The 13,362-nt window shown below is 41.3% G+C and overlaps 1 protein-coding gene across 12 annotated transcripts in view; it reads left to right on the forward strand.

Annotated features, from left to right (window-relative positions):
* sdccag8 (SHH signaling and ciliogenesis regulator sdccag8) overlaps positions 1-13,362 on the forward strand; it is a 402,434-nt gene that overhangs the window by 203,435 nt on the left and 185,637 nt on the right. For all 12 annotated transcript variants that reach the window (XR_010976277.1, XR_010976278.1, XR_010976282.1 and 9 more), the window contains one exon: positions 6,794-6,936. Coding sequence is in view for 6 of the 12 variants with exons in the window: in XM_068045388.1 (XP_067901489.1) it covers positions 6,794-6,936 (143 nt within the window). In the remaining 6 variants the exon portion in view is untranslated. The remainder of the gene's footprint in view (positions 1-6,793; positions 6,937-13,362) is intronic.

The raw sequence follows: 13,362 nt of genomic DNA on the forward strand, positions 1-13,362 counted from the left end.
GCAGTACTATGAATTGGATTACATAGGAGAACTCATTTCAAGTTACACTGGACTGGAGAATTAAATCCAATAAAAAGAATTTGAGGGGTCATCTCATTGAAACATATAAAATTCTGAAAGGACTTGAAAGAGTCAATGCTGGAAGGATGTTTCCTCTGGCCAGGGAGTCTGGAACTAGGGGTCACAGTCTCGGAATAAGTGGTCAGCTATTTAAGACTGAGGTGAGGAGAAATTTCTTCACTCAAAGTGTTGTGGATATTTGGAATTCTCCACTACAGATGTCTGTGGATGCTCAGTTGTTGAACATATTCAAGACAGAGATTGATCGGTTTTTGGATACTAAGGGAATTTATGGATATGGCGATAGTGCAGGAAGATGGAAGGTAGAAGAATAGCCATGATCGTATTGAATGGCTGTGCAGGCCTAAAGAGCTGAATGGCCTAGTTCTGCTCCTGTTCCTTTCAAATGTCAGTTGATTAGAATCCAGGACCAGCATGTTCCTGTGAGGAAGAAGGATAAGTTTGGCAAGTTTCGGGAACCTTGGATAACGCGGGATATTGTGAGCCTAGTCAAAAAGAAAAAGGAAGCACTCGTAAGGGCTGGAAGGCTAGGAACAGACGAATCCCTTGAGGAATATAAAGACAGTAGAAAGGAACTTAAGCAAGGAGTCAGGAGGGCTAAAAGGGGTCATGAAAAGTCATTGGCAAACAGGATTAAGGATAATCCCAAGGCTTTTTACACATATATAAAGAGCAAGAGGGTAACTAGGGAAAGGGTTGGCCCGCTCAAGGACAGAGAAGGGAATCTATGTGTGGAGCCAGAGGAAATGGGCGAGGTACTAAATGAGTACTTTGCATCAGTATTCATCAAAGAGAAGGACTTGGTGGATGATGAGCCTAGGGAAGGGAGTGTAGATAGTCTCAGTCATCTCATTATCAAAAAGGAGGAGGTGTCGGGTGTCTTGCAAAGCATTAAAGTAGATAAGTCCCCAGGGCCTGATGGGATCTACCCCAGAATACTGAGGGAGGCAAGGGAAGAAATTACTGGGGCCTTGACAGAAATCTTTGCATCCTCATTGGCAACAGGTGAGGTCCCAGAGGACTGGAGAATAGCCAATGTTGTTCCTTTGTTTAAGAAGGGTAGCAAGGATAATCCAGGAAATTATAGGCCGGTGAGCCTTACATCAGTGGTAGGGAAATTATTAGAGAGGATTCTTCGGGACAGGATTTACTCCCATTTGGAAACAAACAAACTTATTAGCGAGAGGCAGCATGGTTTTGTGAAGGGGAGGTCGTGTCTCACTAATTTGATTGAGTTTTTTGAGGAAGTGACGAAGATGATTGATGAAGGAAGGGCAGTGGATGTTGTCTATATGGACTTCAGTAAAGCCTTTGATAAGGTCCCTTATGGCAGACTGGTACAAAAGGTGAAGTCACACAGGATCAGAGGTGAGCTGGCAAGATGGATACAGAACTGGCTCAGTCATAGAAGACAGAGGGTAGCAGTGGAAGGGTGCTTTTCTGAATGGAGGGATGTGACTAGTGGTGTTCCGCAGGGATCAGTGCTGGGACATTTGCTCTTTGTAGTATATATAAATGATTTGGAGGAAAATGTAGCTGGTCTGATTAGTAAGTTTGCGGACGACACAAAGGTTGGTGGAGTTGTGGATAGTGATGAGGATTGTCAGAGGATACAGCAGGATATAGATCGGTTGGAGACTTGGGCGGAGAAATGGCAGATGGAGTTTAATCCGGACAAATGTGAGGTAATGCATTTTGGAAGATCTAATGCAGGTGGGAAGTTTTCAGTAAATGGCAGAACCCTTAGGAGTATTGACAGGCAGAGAGATCTGGGCTTACAGGTCCACAGGTCACTGAAAGTGGCAATGCAGCTGGATAAGGTAGTCAAGAAGGCATATGGCATGCTTGCCTTCATTGGTCGGGGCATAGAGTATAAAAATTGGCAAGTCATGCTGCAGTTGTACAGAACTTTAGTTAGGCCACACTTAGAATATTGCGTGCAATTCTGGTTGCCATACTACCAGAAGGACGTGGAGGCTTTGGAGAGGGTACAGAAGAGGTTTACTAGGATGTTGCCTGGTCTGGAGGGCATTAGCTATGAGGAGAGGTTGGATAAACTCGGATTGTTTTCACTGGAATGATGGAGGTGGAGGGGCGACATGATAGAGGCTTACAAAGTTATGAGCGGCATGGACAGAGTGGATAGTCAGAAGCTTTTTCCCAGGGTGGAAGAGTCAGTTACTAGGGGACATAGGTTTAAGGTGAGGGGGGCAAAGTTTAGAGGGGATGTGCAGGGCAAGCTCTTTACGCAGAGGATGGTGAGTGGCTGGAATTTGCTGCCGGGGGAGATGGTGGAAGCAGGTACGATAGCGACGTTTAAGAGGCATCTTGACAAATACATGAATAGGATGGGAATAGAGGGATACGGTCCCCGGAAGTGCAGAAGGTTTTAGTTTAGGCAGGCATCAAGATCGGCGCAGGCTTGGAGGGCTGAATGGCCTGTTCCTGTGCTGTACTGTTCTTTGTTCTTATGTTCCAAGCTGGTGATGTTGCTTTGCCTGGGAAATTGGAGAACAAAAGTGTATCTACCTCGTTGGTTGGTGAGCTAAGGTGCTGTTGTTTGTGGTAGTTTATTTCACTAACATGCAGTACGTTCAACCCTGATAAATACGTAACCAGTTTGCCAAAAAAAATCCATGCCGAGATCATATTATATTTGAATCAGGATTTCTGTAAACTGCAGATTAAAAAAAATCAATTTGCAAATCTTTGTACCACAGCAATTTAAATGATTCATTCAGGAATTTAATTTAATTTAAACAAGCACAGCAGAAACGCTTAACAAAACCATATATTTTACACTGAAATGATTAGACTTGTAAAATATGCCTTCTGTAGATACATTTGGCAGCAGATTGACTATGCTTAGTGCATTGCTGATAATTAAGGACTGCTTGGGTCAGGAACTCCATATAGTAGGAGAGAAGGGAAACAATTTGGTACATTGGAATTTTGGATCAGTACTTTTTTCTTAAATGTTTCATTCAGTTGCATATATTTGTACTCTTAACCTGGTACTGTAAAACAGAAAAAACAAGACTGAAGAGAAAGTTGACCAACTAAGACGGAAGAGCACAAAATCATTACTTTTCAAGCATTTTTGCACAGGGGATCCTCTGCAAATATTGACATACTGCCACAGATTTCCAGGGTGGAAGAGTCAGTTACTAGGGGACATAGGTTTAAGGTGCGAGGGGCAAAGTTTAGAGGGGATGTGCGAGGCAAGTTTTTTTTACACAGAGGGTGGTGAGTGCCTGGAACTTGCTGCCAGGGGAGGTGGTGGAAGCAGATACGATAGTGACGTTTAAGAGACATCTTGACAAATATATGATTAGGAAGGGAATAGAGGGATATGGGCCCCGGAAGTGCAGAAGGTGTTAGTTTCGGCAGGCATCAAGATTGGCGCAGGCTTGGAGGGCCGAATGGCCTGTTCCTGTGCTGTACTGTTCTTTGTTCTTTGTTTGTTGTTCTATTCCCATGCAAAAATGAACATCCAGGGGATGCCTTCTCCAAATTTTTGGTCAGTCCCAGAAGAAAGTAGCGCTATGTTGCAGAAAATGTGTCATATTAATGTACAGTAATGGAAACTGTATAAGTCAACAGATAGAGAAAAAAACAGAATTCTCAATCTTCTGTATTCACAGCATTTGGTATGCCCAGCCCCAGAAGGACATAAATCTGACGCTGTGTAGACTGGGTCATTTAATATATTCAAGGCTGAGCTAGAGAGAGATTTTTGATCTACAAGGGAGTCAAAGGTTATGGTAGGCAGGCAGGAAAGTGGAGTTGAGGCCACAATCAGATCAGCCGTGATTTTATTGAATGGCAGAGCAGGCTCAAGGGGCCGACTGGCTTACTCCTGCTCCTATTTCTTATGTTCTTAAACTTCCTAGGGTTCACATCCTAGTTTGTAAGCTTGTGCATTGGAGGAATTTCCCAGATATCTTTTCTCCCATATTGGCCTTAGTTTTTTAAAAAAATTTTTGCCTGTCCCAGGAGATCAGAGGGTGGGTGGTGAGTATATAAGGTTAATATAAGCCATTAATGGTGATGCTTGCTCTGGTTACCCTCCAAGGCTGAAGCAGTGTTTGCTCTGGTTATGCTGTTTTATTTATACTTTGCGATGCAAAGCCCCATGATCCAACAGATCTATTGCTTGCAAAGACGAGCTCAACCTGGTTTGTTGATTAAAACAAAATTGGCTGGTGTATTTCAGAAAACTTTATGCATCCAATTATACAAAAGTTTAACATCTGCCATATTTTGTCTGTCATATTATTGTGTCCATGCAAAATTCTGTGACACACTTGCAACTCACTATCTGAAGTATTGTGTTCATGAAACAATGACAAATCAAGCGAGAATGAAAGAAGTACCAATCAACAATATCAAAAAACTTCCAAATACAAATTGGCAGTCAGCAAAATAATAGTGAGGAAAAGTCAGTGAATCAATGCTCTAAATGCCTTTTAAGAATATTGTTGACAGTCATCTTAGTTTCTCCACTAAGGTGATGACACTAGAATGCAGTTTGTAGCAAAATAATGGCATAAAAATACAGAATTTAACATATCTGTATGATAGCATAGTCTGTATTTGAGAATCCTCAATGATTTCCATCAGTGGCCTATGCTTTCCTAACAACCTGAAACTGTAGTTTAAAGTGTTTTTAAGAATCATCATTGTCAGTTGAAAATACTCAACAAAGAGCAGGGAAATATTTCTAGCAAGCAATTCTTAGAATCCTTTTTCTGATTGACAACAAACTGGCAAATTAGGGTTACTGCCAGGACTTGCTGCTTGAAAGTTTTATCCCTCTTACATATCCTATATTTCACTGGAAAGTTCAGGACAGAATCTCCGACGGAAGCCACTTTTAGGAGCAGTGAAAGTAAATGTTTTTTTCTGCATGCAACATCCAAATTAAGAAATACATGAACTGTCAATTTTTTTGGAAGGTTTCCCCCCCCCCACCCCCCAAGGAAAGTTATGCATCAATGATGGCGTTGAATTAGTAATGAAGTGTGTTTGAATGATGACATGCTAGATGAAAATTTTATATTGAAATAAAATGCTCATAGTGAGTTAGAGGCTTTGCTGTTGCAAGGGAATGTAGCTAGGGCAGGAAGTGGTGGATGGTATGTCCATCTCTACTGCAGATATTTAGAAGACAGTTGTCCAAGATTAGCATGTCCAAGAAGAACAGAATGGCTCAAGCTTTATTTTGTATATTGGCCATACTGCATTTAACCCGTTAATGTTTAATGCTGACAACAGATGGAAAAATATGGTAAAGCATTCTAATTTCCATCTTGAGTTGCACAAAAAAATTCCCAAATAATATAAATTAAATCGTTTGTCACTGGAAATCTGTTTGGTCCATGTTACCTATAAATGTGGCCAGCAAATAATTCCACTAAACAAATGGTAATCAGCATTTCTTTTTGGTCCCTGGATATCAGTTTGAAACATTAATTGATAGTTGTTGCATAGTGAATTACAAAATAATTGTTATGCACTTTCCTTTGACTTTTTAGGTTATTCTTTCTTCCAGTCCTCGGTCAAGTATCAGCTCTAGCCTCACCCCAAAGCGCTATCCTTAACAAAATTGGACTTAACAAAATTTTGCCCATCACTCCATTAGTTTCGAATAGGTTGACTGTAATATGAGCATATTCTTGACTTGTGCAAGAGGGGGAAATGAAACATTGTGGGTGAGATTTTAACTCATTCAACACCCATCCACTTGCACAGAGTTAAAATCAGGCCTGTGTATCAGAGTAAACAATAAAGTAGATTGGCTTACAGACAGTGACAAAGTCATTGCATGCTAATTAAAGGCCGGCTCGGGTCTGCAAATGAAACCCAACCCGAGCCCGACAAAACCACATCTGACCCCGACCCGGCCCAAGTCCTTTCATTTTCTCTCGTGTCCAACCCAACCCGACCATCAGCTAACCTAGGTTCTGTTTTTCACTTTGTTGCTTATCTGCACAAGCTTAAAAAAACTGCAACTAAACAACCTTTCAAGTCCAAAAAGTACATTAACATTGTAGCCACATATCGGACGTGTTGATATAGCGTGTCCCACCCGGCCCGACCCAACCCGAGCCAGAATGCCAGACCCGGAAGTGCGATCCGACCCGAATCCAACACATGTCGTCGGGTCGTGTCGGGTTCGGGTTGGATAGCCATGCTTTAATGCTAATCATCACAATTAAATCTATGGTGTAAAATACTGTTTGTCAAAGCTAAATTATAACTTGAATGCCTCAATTTGGCTAAGGTGTAAGGTAACTAGATTATACATTGTCAGGGCCTTAGACTGATTAAGTTCTGAGTCCAACATGCCACTTGAAGGGTGCGTAAAGATAGGAGTTCTCAAGAGTAATAAGTTCTTTTCACTGAATAAGCTAGAAGGACACCATTATAGTGCACTTGGAAAGCAAGTTGTGAATATCCACTGGTCTGCGATTTTTGCCCTGTACATGTAATTGGTGAAAACAAAAATGGTTATGTTTTAAAATTTCTATTCTCAGTTGGTGCAGGATCATTGCTACAGTCCTGAAAGTTAATGTAATTTTAAAAAAATTGACTGCTATTTCTTGAAAGTTATTACATTTTTTCTAGTGCTCCCAACATGGTAAACACTTTGGTTCTGAAGACTTAACTGAGATTTGGAATTTGTTTCAGATCTGTGTTTCTTCTTTAGGAGCAACAGAAACTTGAACTGAAACTGAATGAAACTAAGTGCCATTTGGAGCATATCCAGCAGGATGCAGCAAGATCGAAGGATGAATGTCTAAAGCTGATGGAACTACTGAGCAAATCTGAGCACCAACTGCACCTCACCAGGTACAAATAATCCTGTTATCTGCCAGTGGCACTTCATAACGCCAGCATCAAGCTGCCTGTCTCTACCGCAGGCAATAAAACATTTTACAGATATTTTTGGTGCTTTGCAATACCAACTGTTCACATTTTTGCCTACTAATTGCTGCAGTATTAACAGGTGAAGCTATTAAAATACCAAACTGCAGGTATGTAATTATAGAAAACCAAATGTGATGATTTTTCTAATCTGTCTTAAGGGAAAAGCAGCATGATGTTTGTAACATATGGACGGGTGATGGGATTACCAGATGTTCTGAGGTTTTTGTTTTTTTTTATGCTCTAAGATCTCTTGTATTCTGTCAGTTTGAGTTGTAATGATGTGGGGAACAGCACAATGTACAATATTGTATCATGATAAATGGTCTTAATAAGAGGTTGTTATAACAGGATGAGTAATTCATTTGTATAATCATTTTTGTTTGTTGTTTGTTAACTTGTAAACCTTTGTTTATTTTTCCTGTTGTAACAACAGTTACAATACCTACTTAAATTAACTACTACATCCCAATCCGTGATTAACATAGTCACAGTGAGTTATGTCACACTTCAATAATCAAACATCCCATATTGAGCCACATTTTCAGCGATTAGAGACTCTTTATAGTTCTCCTTCACTATGGTAGGCAATTTCAAGTTCAGTCAGATGACATAGAATCCTCAGCCTTGAATTTTCTTTCCATTTGTTTTGTTTTCTCTCTGATTTTTTCTCTTATTTTCACCATACCCCTCTTCCTGAACACAGTAACTCATGCTGGGGTATTGTTCTCCAGCATTTTGCTCAAGTGATTATTCTTGGTCAATGTGAGATCATCACAGCCAAATACAATCCTGCCTTTGTCTGACATCCATGCAGGAGTAGTTGTAACAGAAAGCATTGGATAGAACTCAGGCAAGAAAGAGTGAGCTTGAATTGAACACTAGCTATGTTTTTTCTTCTTTAGTATAGGTGGTGAGGGTAATTGCAGTATTCTTACTGCTGCTCCAGCTAAGTCAGCATACAGTTGATGTGACTTTCGTAGAGTAGTACATTTAACTCCTGAGTTGCATGCTTTTTTTAGGATATATTCTGCCCTTTTATCCAATCAAAACTTCAACAATCTATAGATGAGTTAGATGTGTTCAGGAGTATTTTCTACATCAGTATGTTTCCAGTCCAACAAGGAAGAGAGCATTGCTGAATTTGGTTCTGGGAAAGGAGGTGGGTCAAGTATCAGTAGGGTAAAATTTAGGGGACAGTGATCATAATATTATAAGGTTTAGGTTGGTTATGGAAAAGGACAAGGCGCAATCCAGAGTAAAAATAATCAATTGAGGGAGGGCCAACTTCAGTGGGGTGAGAACAGATCTGCCCATGGTAAATTGGAATTAAAGACTGGCAGGCAAAACTCTTAACATATTTTGAACACCAAAGTACAGTCAAGGTACATTTCCACGAGGGGGAAAGGTAGGGCAAACAAAGCCAGAGCTTCCTGGATGACAAAAGAGATAGAGAGTAAGATGAAGCTGAAAAAGGGTGTACGTGACAAATGTCGGGTGAATAATACAAGTGAGAACCAGGTTTAATATAGAAGGTTCAGACGGGAAGTAAAAAAACAAATAAGGGAAGCAAAGAGACAGTATAAGAAGAGACTGGCAACTAATGTAAAAGGGAATCTAAAAGTCTTCTTTAGAGATATAACTAGTAAAAGGATGGTAAAATGAGTGGGCGGATTAGGGACAGGGAGGCAGGGGGCATGGCTGAGGTTCTAAATGAGTACTTTGCATCTGTCTTTACCAAGGAAGAAGATGCTGCCAAAGTCATAGTGAAAGAGGAGGTAGTTTTTTGTTTTTTTTTAGAGATACAGCACTAAAACAGGCCTTTCAGCCCACCAAGTCTGTGCCAACCATCAACCACCCATTTATACTAATCCTCCATTAATCCCATATTCCTACCACATCCCCACCTTCCCTAAATTCCCCTACCACCTACCTATACTAGGGGCAATTTACCTATCAACATGCAAGTCTTTGGCTGTGGGAGGAAACCGGAGCACCCGGCGAAAACCCACGCGGTCACAGGGAGAACTTGCAAACTCCGCATAGGTAGTACCCAGAATCGAACCCGGGTCACTGGAGCTGTGAGGCTGCGGTGCTAACCACTGCCGCCCATAGTTGAGACACTGGATGGGCTAAAAGGATGTATTAGATAGGCTGGCTGTACTTAAAGTTGATGAATCACCAGGATCAGATGAGTTGCATCCAAAGATACTGAGGGAAGTAAGGGTAGAAATTGCAGAGGCACTGGCCATAATCTTCCAATCCTCCTTAGATACAGGAGTGGTGCCAGAAGATTGGAGAATTGCAATGTTACACCCCTGTTCAAAAAAGGGTGTGAGGATCAGCCCAACCACTACAGGTCAGTCAGCTTAACCTCAACGGTGGGAAAGCTTTTAGAAACGATAATTCAGGACAAAATTAACAGTTACTTGGGAAAATGTGGATTAATTAAGGAAAGCCAGCATAGATTTGTAATGGGCAAATTGTGTTTAACTAAGTTGCTAGAATTTTTGATGAGGTAACAGAGAGGATTGACAAGAGTAATGCAGTTGATGTGGTGTTCATGAACTTCCAAAAGGCATTTGATAAAGTGCCACATAACAGGCTTGTCAGCAAAGGTGAAGCCCATGGAATAAAAGGGACAGTGGCAGAATGGATACAAAATTAGCTGAGTGACAGGAAGCAGAGAGTAGTGATGAATTGTTGTTTCTTGGACTGGAGGAGGATATATCCCTAGGGGTCGATGTTAGGATCACTGCTTTTCTTGATATTTATTAATGACCTAGACTTGAGTATACAGGGCACAATTTCAAACTTGGAAGGATAGTGTACTGTTAGGAGGATAGTAATAGATGTCAAGAGGACTTAGACAGGCTAGTGGAATAAGCAGACAAGTGGCAGGTGAAATTTAATGCAAAGACGTGTGAAATGATTCATTTTGGTAGGCAGAACAAGGGGAGGCAATATAAAATAAAGGATACAATTCTAAATGGGGTGCAGGAGCAGAGGGACTGGGGGTATGTGTGCACAAATTATTGAAGGTGGCAGGGCAGATTGAGAAAGTGGTTAATAAAGCATATGATATCCTGGACTTTATAAATAGAGGCACTGGGGACAGAAACAAGGAAGTTATGATAAACATGTATAAAACTTTGGTTCGGCCTCAACTAAACTATTGTGTTCAACTCTGGGCATTATACTTTAGGAAGGATGTGAAGGCATTGGAGAGGGTGCGGAAAAGATTTACGAGAATGGTTCCAGGGATGAGGGACTTCAGTTACATAGATCAATTGCAGAAGCTGGGGCTTTTCTCCTTGGAGAAAAGAAGATTAGAGGAGATTTGATAGAGGTGTTCAACATCAGGAGGGGTCTGCACAGTAGATAGGGAGAAATTGCTCCCATTGGCGGAAGGATCAAGAACCAGAGGACACTGATTTAAAGTGATTGGCAAAAGGAGCAACAGCAATATGAGCAGCCAGCGGTTAGGATCTGGAATGCACTGCTGAGAGTGTGATGGAGATAGATCCAATCGTGGCTTTCAAAAGGGAATTAGATAATTATCTGAAGCACAAAATCTTGCAGGGCTACGGGGAAAAGGCCAGTGAGTGGACTAGGTGAGTTGTTCTAGCAGCGAGCTAGCACAAACGCGATGCGCTGAATGGGCTCCTTCTGTGCTGTAACCATTCTATGATTCTATCTGTTTCCTGACCAATCTGCTCTTTAACTGCTACCTGGCTGTGCTTGGGAGTGTTTCATGGGTGATTCTTCTTCAGATTTTTTCTTTGTCTGCATTAAGAAGCCATACATCTACATATTCCACGCCGCAGCTAGGTGGCCACAATTGAGAACTTAATAGTGTGGGGATTTATGGTGAAAATCTGAGTCCAAAAACCTATTGGCATTTTAAGATTTTGGCTGTCTTTCCTAATATTTCTAGCATTATGATAACTATCCAAATAATATTGCAGCAATAAATGATTCACGTTTATTGGCAAAATCAGTTACAAAATATATATGGTATGACTTTGATTATTCAAGCATTCCATCATCCATTGCTCAATTATCTGTGAAAATGTTCATAGTAATTGGTGTTGGGTCAGGAGAGCAGTAGTAGTTGGCATCAGGCCTGACAAGGTCAGAATCTTTATCGTATTCTATACATAATAACCTTGCATTAATTTTGCCACAAAAGTAAATCCACTGATGATAAATGCTTCCTCTAGTCACCCCTATTCTGAGCCATTCATTCTTCTAAAGTTGTCGCTGTACACAAGTATTGTCCACAAGCACCAACAGGAATCCAGGCAGCCAGCGATCAGACAAATTATTTTTTTTAAATGGGAAAACATGAGACACTAAATTATCTGCCATTTTCAATTATTCACTAGGTGTCCCCTTCATTATGATGGTCAATTGAGGGCATAGAAAATAGTTCGTCTGAGAAACTGTACAAAAAAAGGATCTCATTCCAACTCCAAAAATAATTATCTATCATCATTCTGCAGATGAGGTTACTCATACAGTCTTAGATACAGTCTTAGTCTGAGAGTTTCTGATGAGCATGCTCATCTGCAGAGACCAACACAACATTTAAGAATAGGTTAGATCAGTGGTTGAAGGAAAGAGGAATAAAGGAATACAGGAGCAAGGTGAGCATATGGGTTTGAACTACTGCTTGTGTGGAGGATGAATACCAAAAAGACTGGTTGGGCTGAATGGCCAACTTCCCTGTGAAAACTTTTATGTAATGCCATGTTTTTGAGTTGCCAGATTTTTTGGGGGCTGTATCAGTATTTGTTAAACTGTTGGTCATCTTTTGGATGACAAATATAGTTCTTCTTCCTACAGAATTCTTCCTTAGACATTTTATTATCTGCAAATCTGTCTTTATATGCAGAAATTTAAATGCAGGGTTAATCAGTTGCTGAATTAGGATTATTGGTGTATTCAACAAGAAAGACTAGGGCTTGTTGTTGACCTATGTTCTCCAGGTGTTTGTACATTCATAGAAAAGGAAAGTGGGTAACATAAGGGCGGCACAGTGGCGCAGTGGTTAGCACCGCAGCCTCACAGCTCCAGCGACCCGGGTTCGATTCTGGGTACTGTGCGGAGTTTGCAAGTTCTCCCTGTGACTGCGTGGGTTTTCTCCGGGTGCTCCGGTTTCCTCCCACAGCCAAAGACTTGCAGGTTGATAGGTAAATTGCCCATTATAAATTGCCCCTAGTATAGGTAGGTGGTAGGGGAATTGAGGGAAGGTGGGGATGTGGTAGGAATGTGGGATTAATGTAGGATTAGTATAAATGGGTGGTTGATGGTCGGCACAGACTTGGTGGGCCGAAGGGCCTGTTTCAGTGCTGTATCTCTAAATAAATAAAAAAATAAAAAAATACCCCATGAATAGCTAAGAATTAAATTGAATAACTTGGGATCTTAGTAGGCTTCACAGTTGACAAGCAGAGCAGCAACTAACAAATTAAAAAGAACACAACTATATAGCCAATATAAGTACAAGTCAGAAGAAGTTATGTGTTAATATTTACGCCATACTTTGCCCAGTTCTGGTCACGAAGCATAAGGGAGACACTGAAGCACTGGAGACAGTTCGAGAAGAGCAATGAGGCTCATTACTACTGCCAGAGATCTGAATTATAAGGAAGGATTGGAGAAGCCTGAATATTTCAGTCTTGAAAGGAAGAGAGTGGAAGATTTGTAATGTAGTAAGCTGTATGGGAAATGTGTATCCAGAATAGTACATAAAACTAAGTTGCAAGAATTGGACAAGTAGACAAGGGTTCAAACTAGTTTAAGGCAAATTTAGGACTGATATGAAAAAGTGCTTATTCATACAATGGGTTGAATTTTATTCTTCTGCTGCTGGGAGTGCTGGCAGGTGAAAAAAATGGACATGCGGGCTGCACGCCGCCATGCTGCCGCGATCTAGTGTGTGGCAGGTCATCTACATATGCAGGGCAGTGGTGGGCTCTGCGACGCCGGCAACGGCGTTAGCTGCCCGCAGGCGCTGGTGCCATTTTAAAAAGGCTGCCAGACCTGCACAGTTGAAGCCTGTACCCCCCTCCCCCAATTCACTGTAAATTGATTCCTGGCCCGTACCACCACCCCCCGCACCCCTGATACAAAGAAAATAAATGGCTGCCCTGTTTCCCACCCAAAACACTTACATTTAATATCTGACCACCTCCCCCCCACCACTCCCCTGTCGCCAACTACACAAAGTACAGAGGTCACCCCTTCCTCCCCCCAACACTAGAAATGCAAAGTTGACCCCATTTCCACCCCACTTCCCCCAATTCACTAAAAATCCTTAGGTTCCCCTCTTCCCCAGCTCGGTGG

This window comes from Heterodontus francisci, chromosome 13 (assembly GCF_036365525.1).
Source record: "Heterodontus francisci isolate sHetFra1 chromosome 13, sHetFra1.hap1, whole genome shotgun sequence".
NCBI classification, from domain to species: Eukaryota; Metazoa; Chordata; class Chondrichthyes; order Heterodontiformes; family Heterodontidae; genus Heterodontus; species Heterodontus francisci.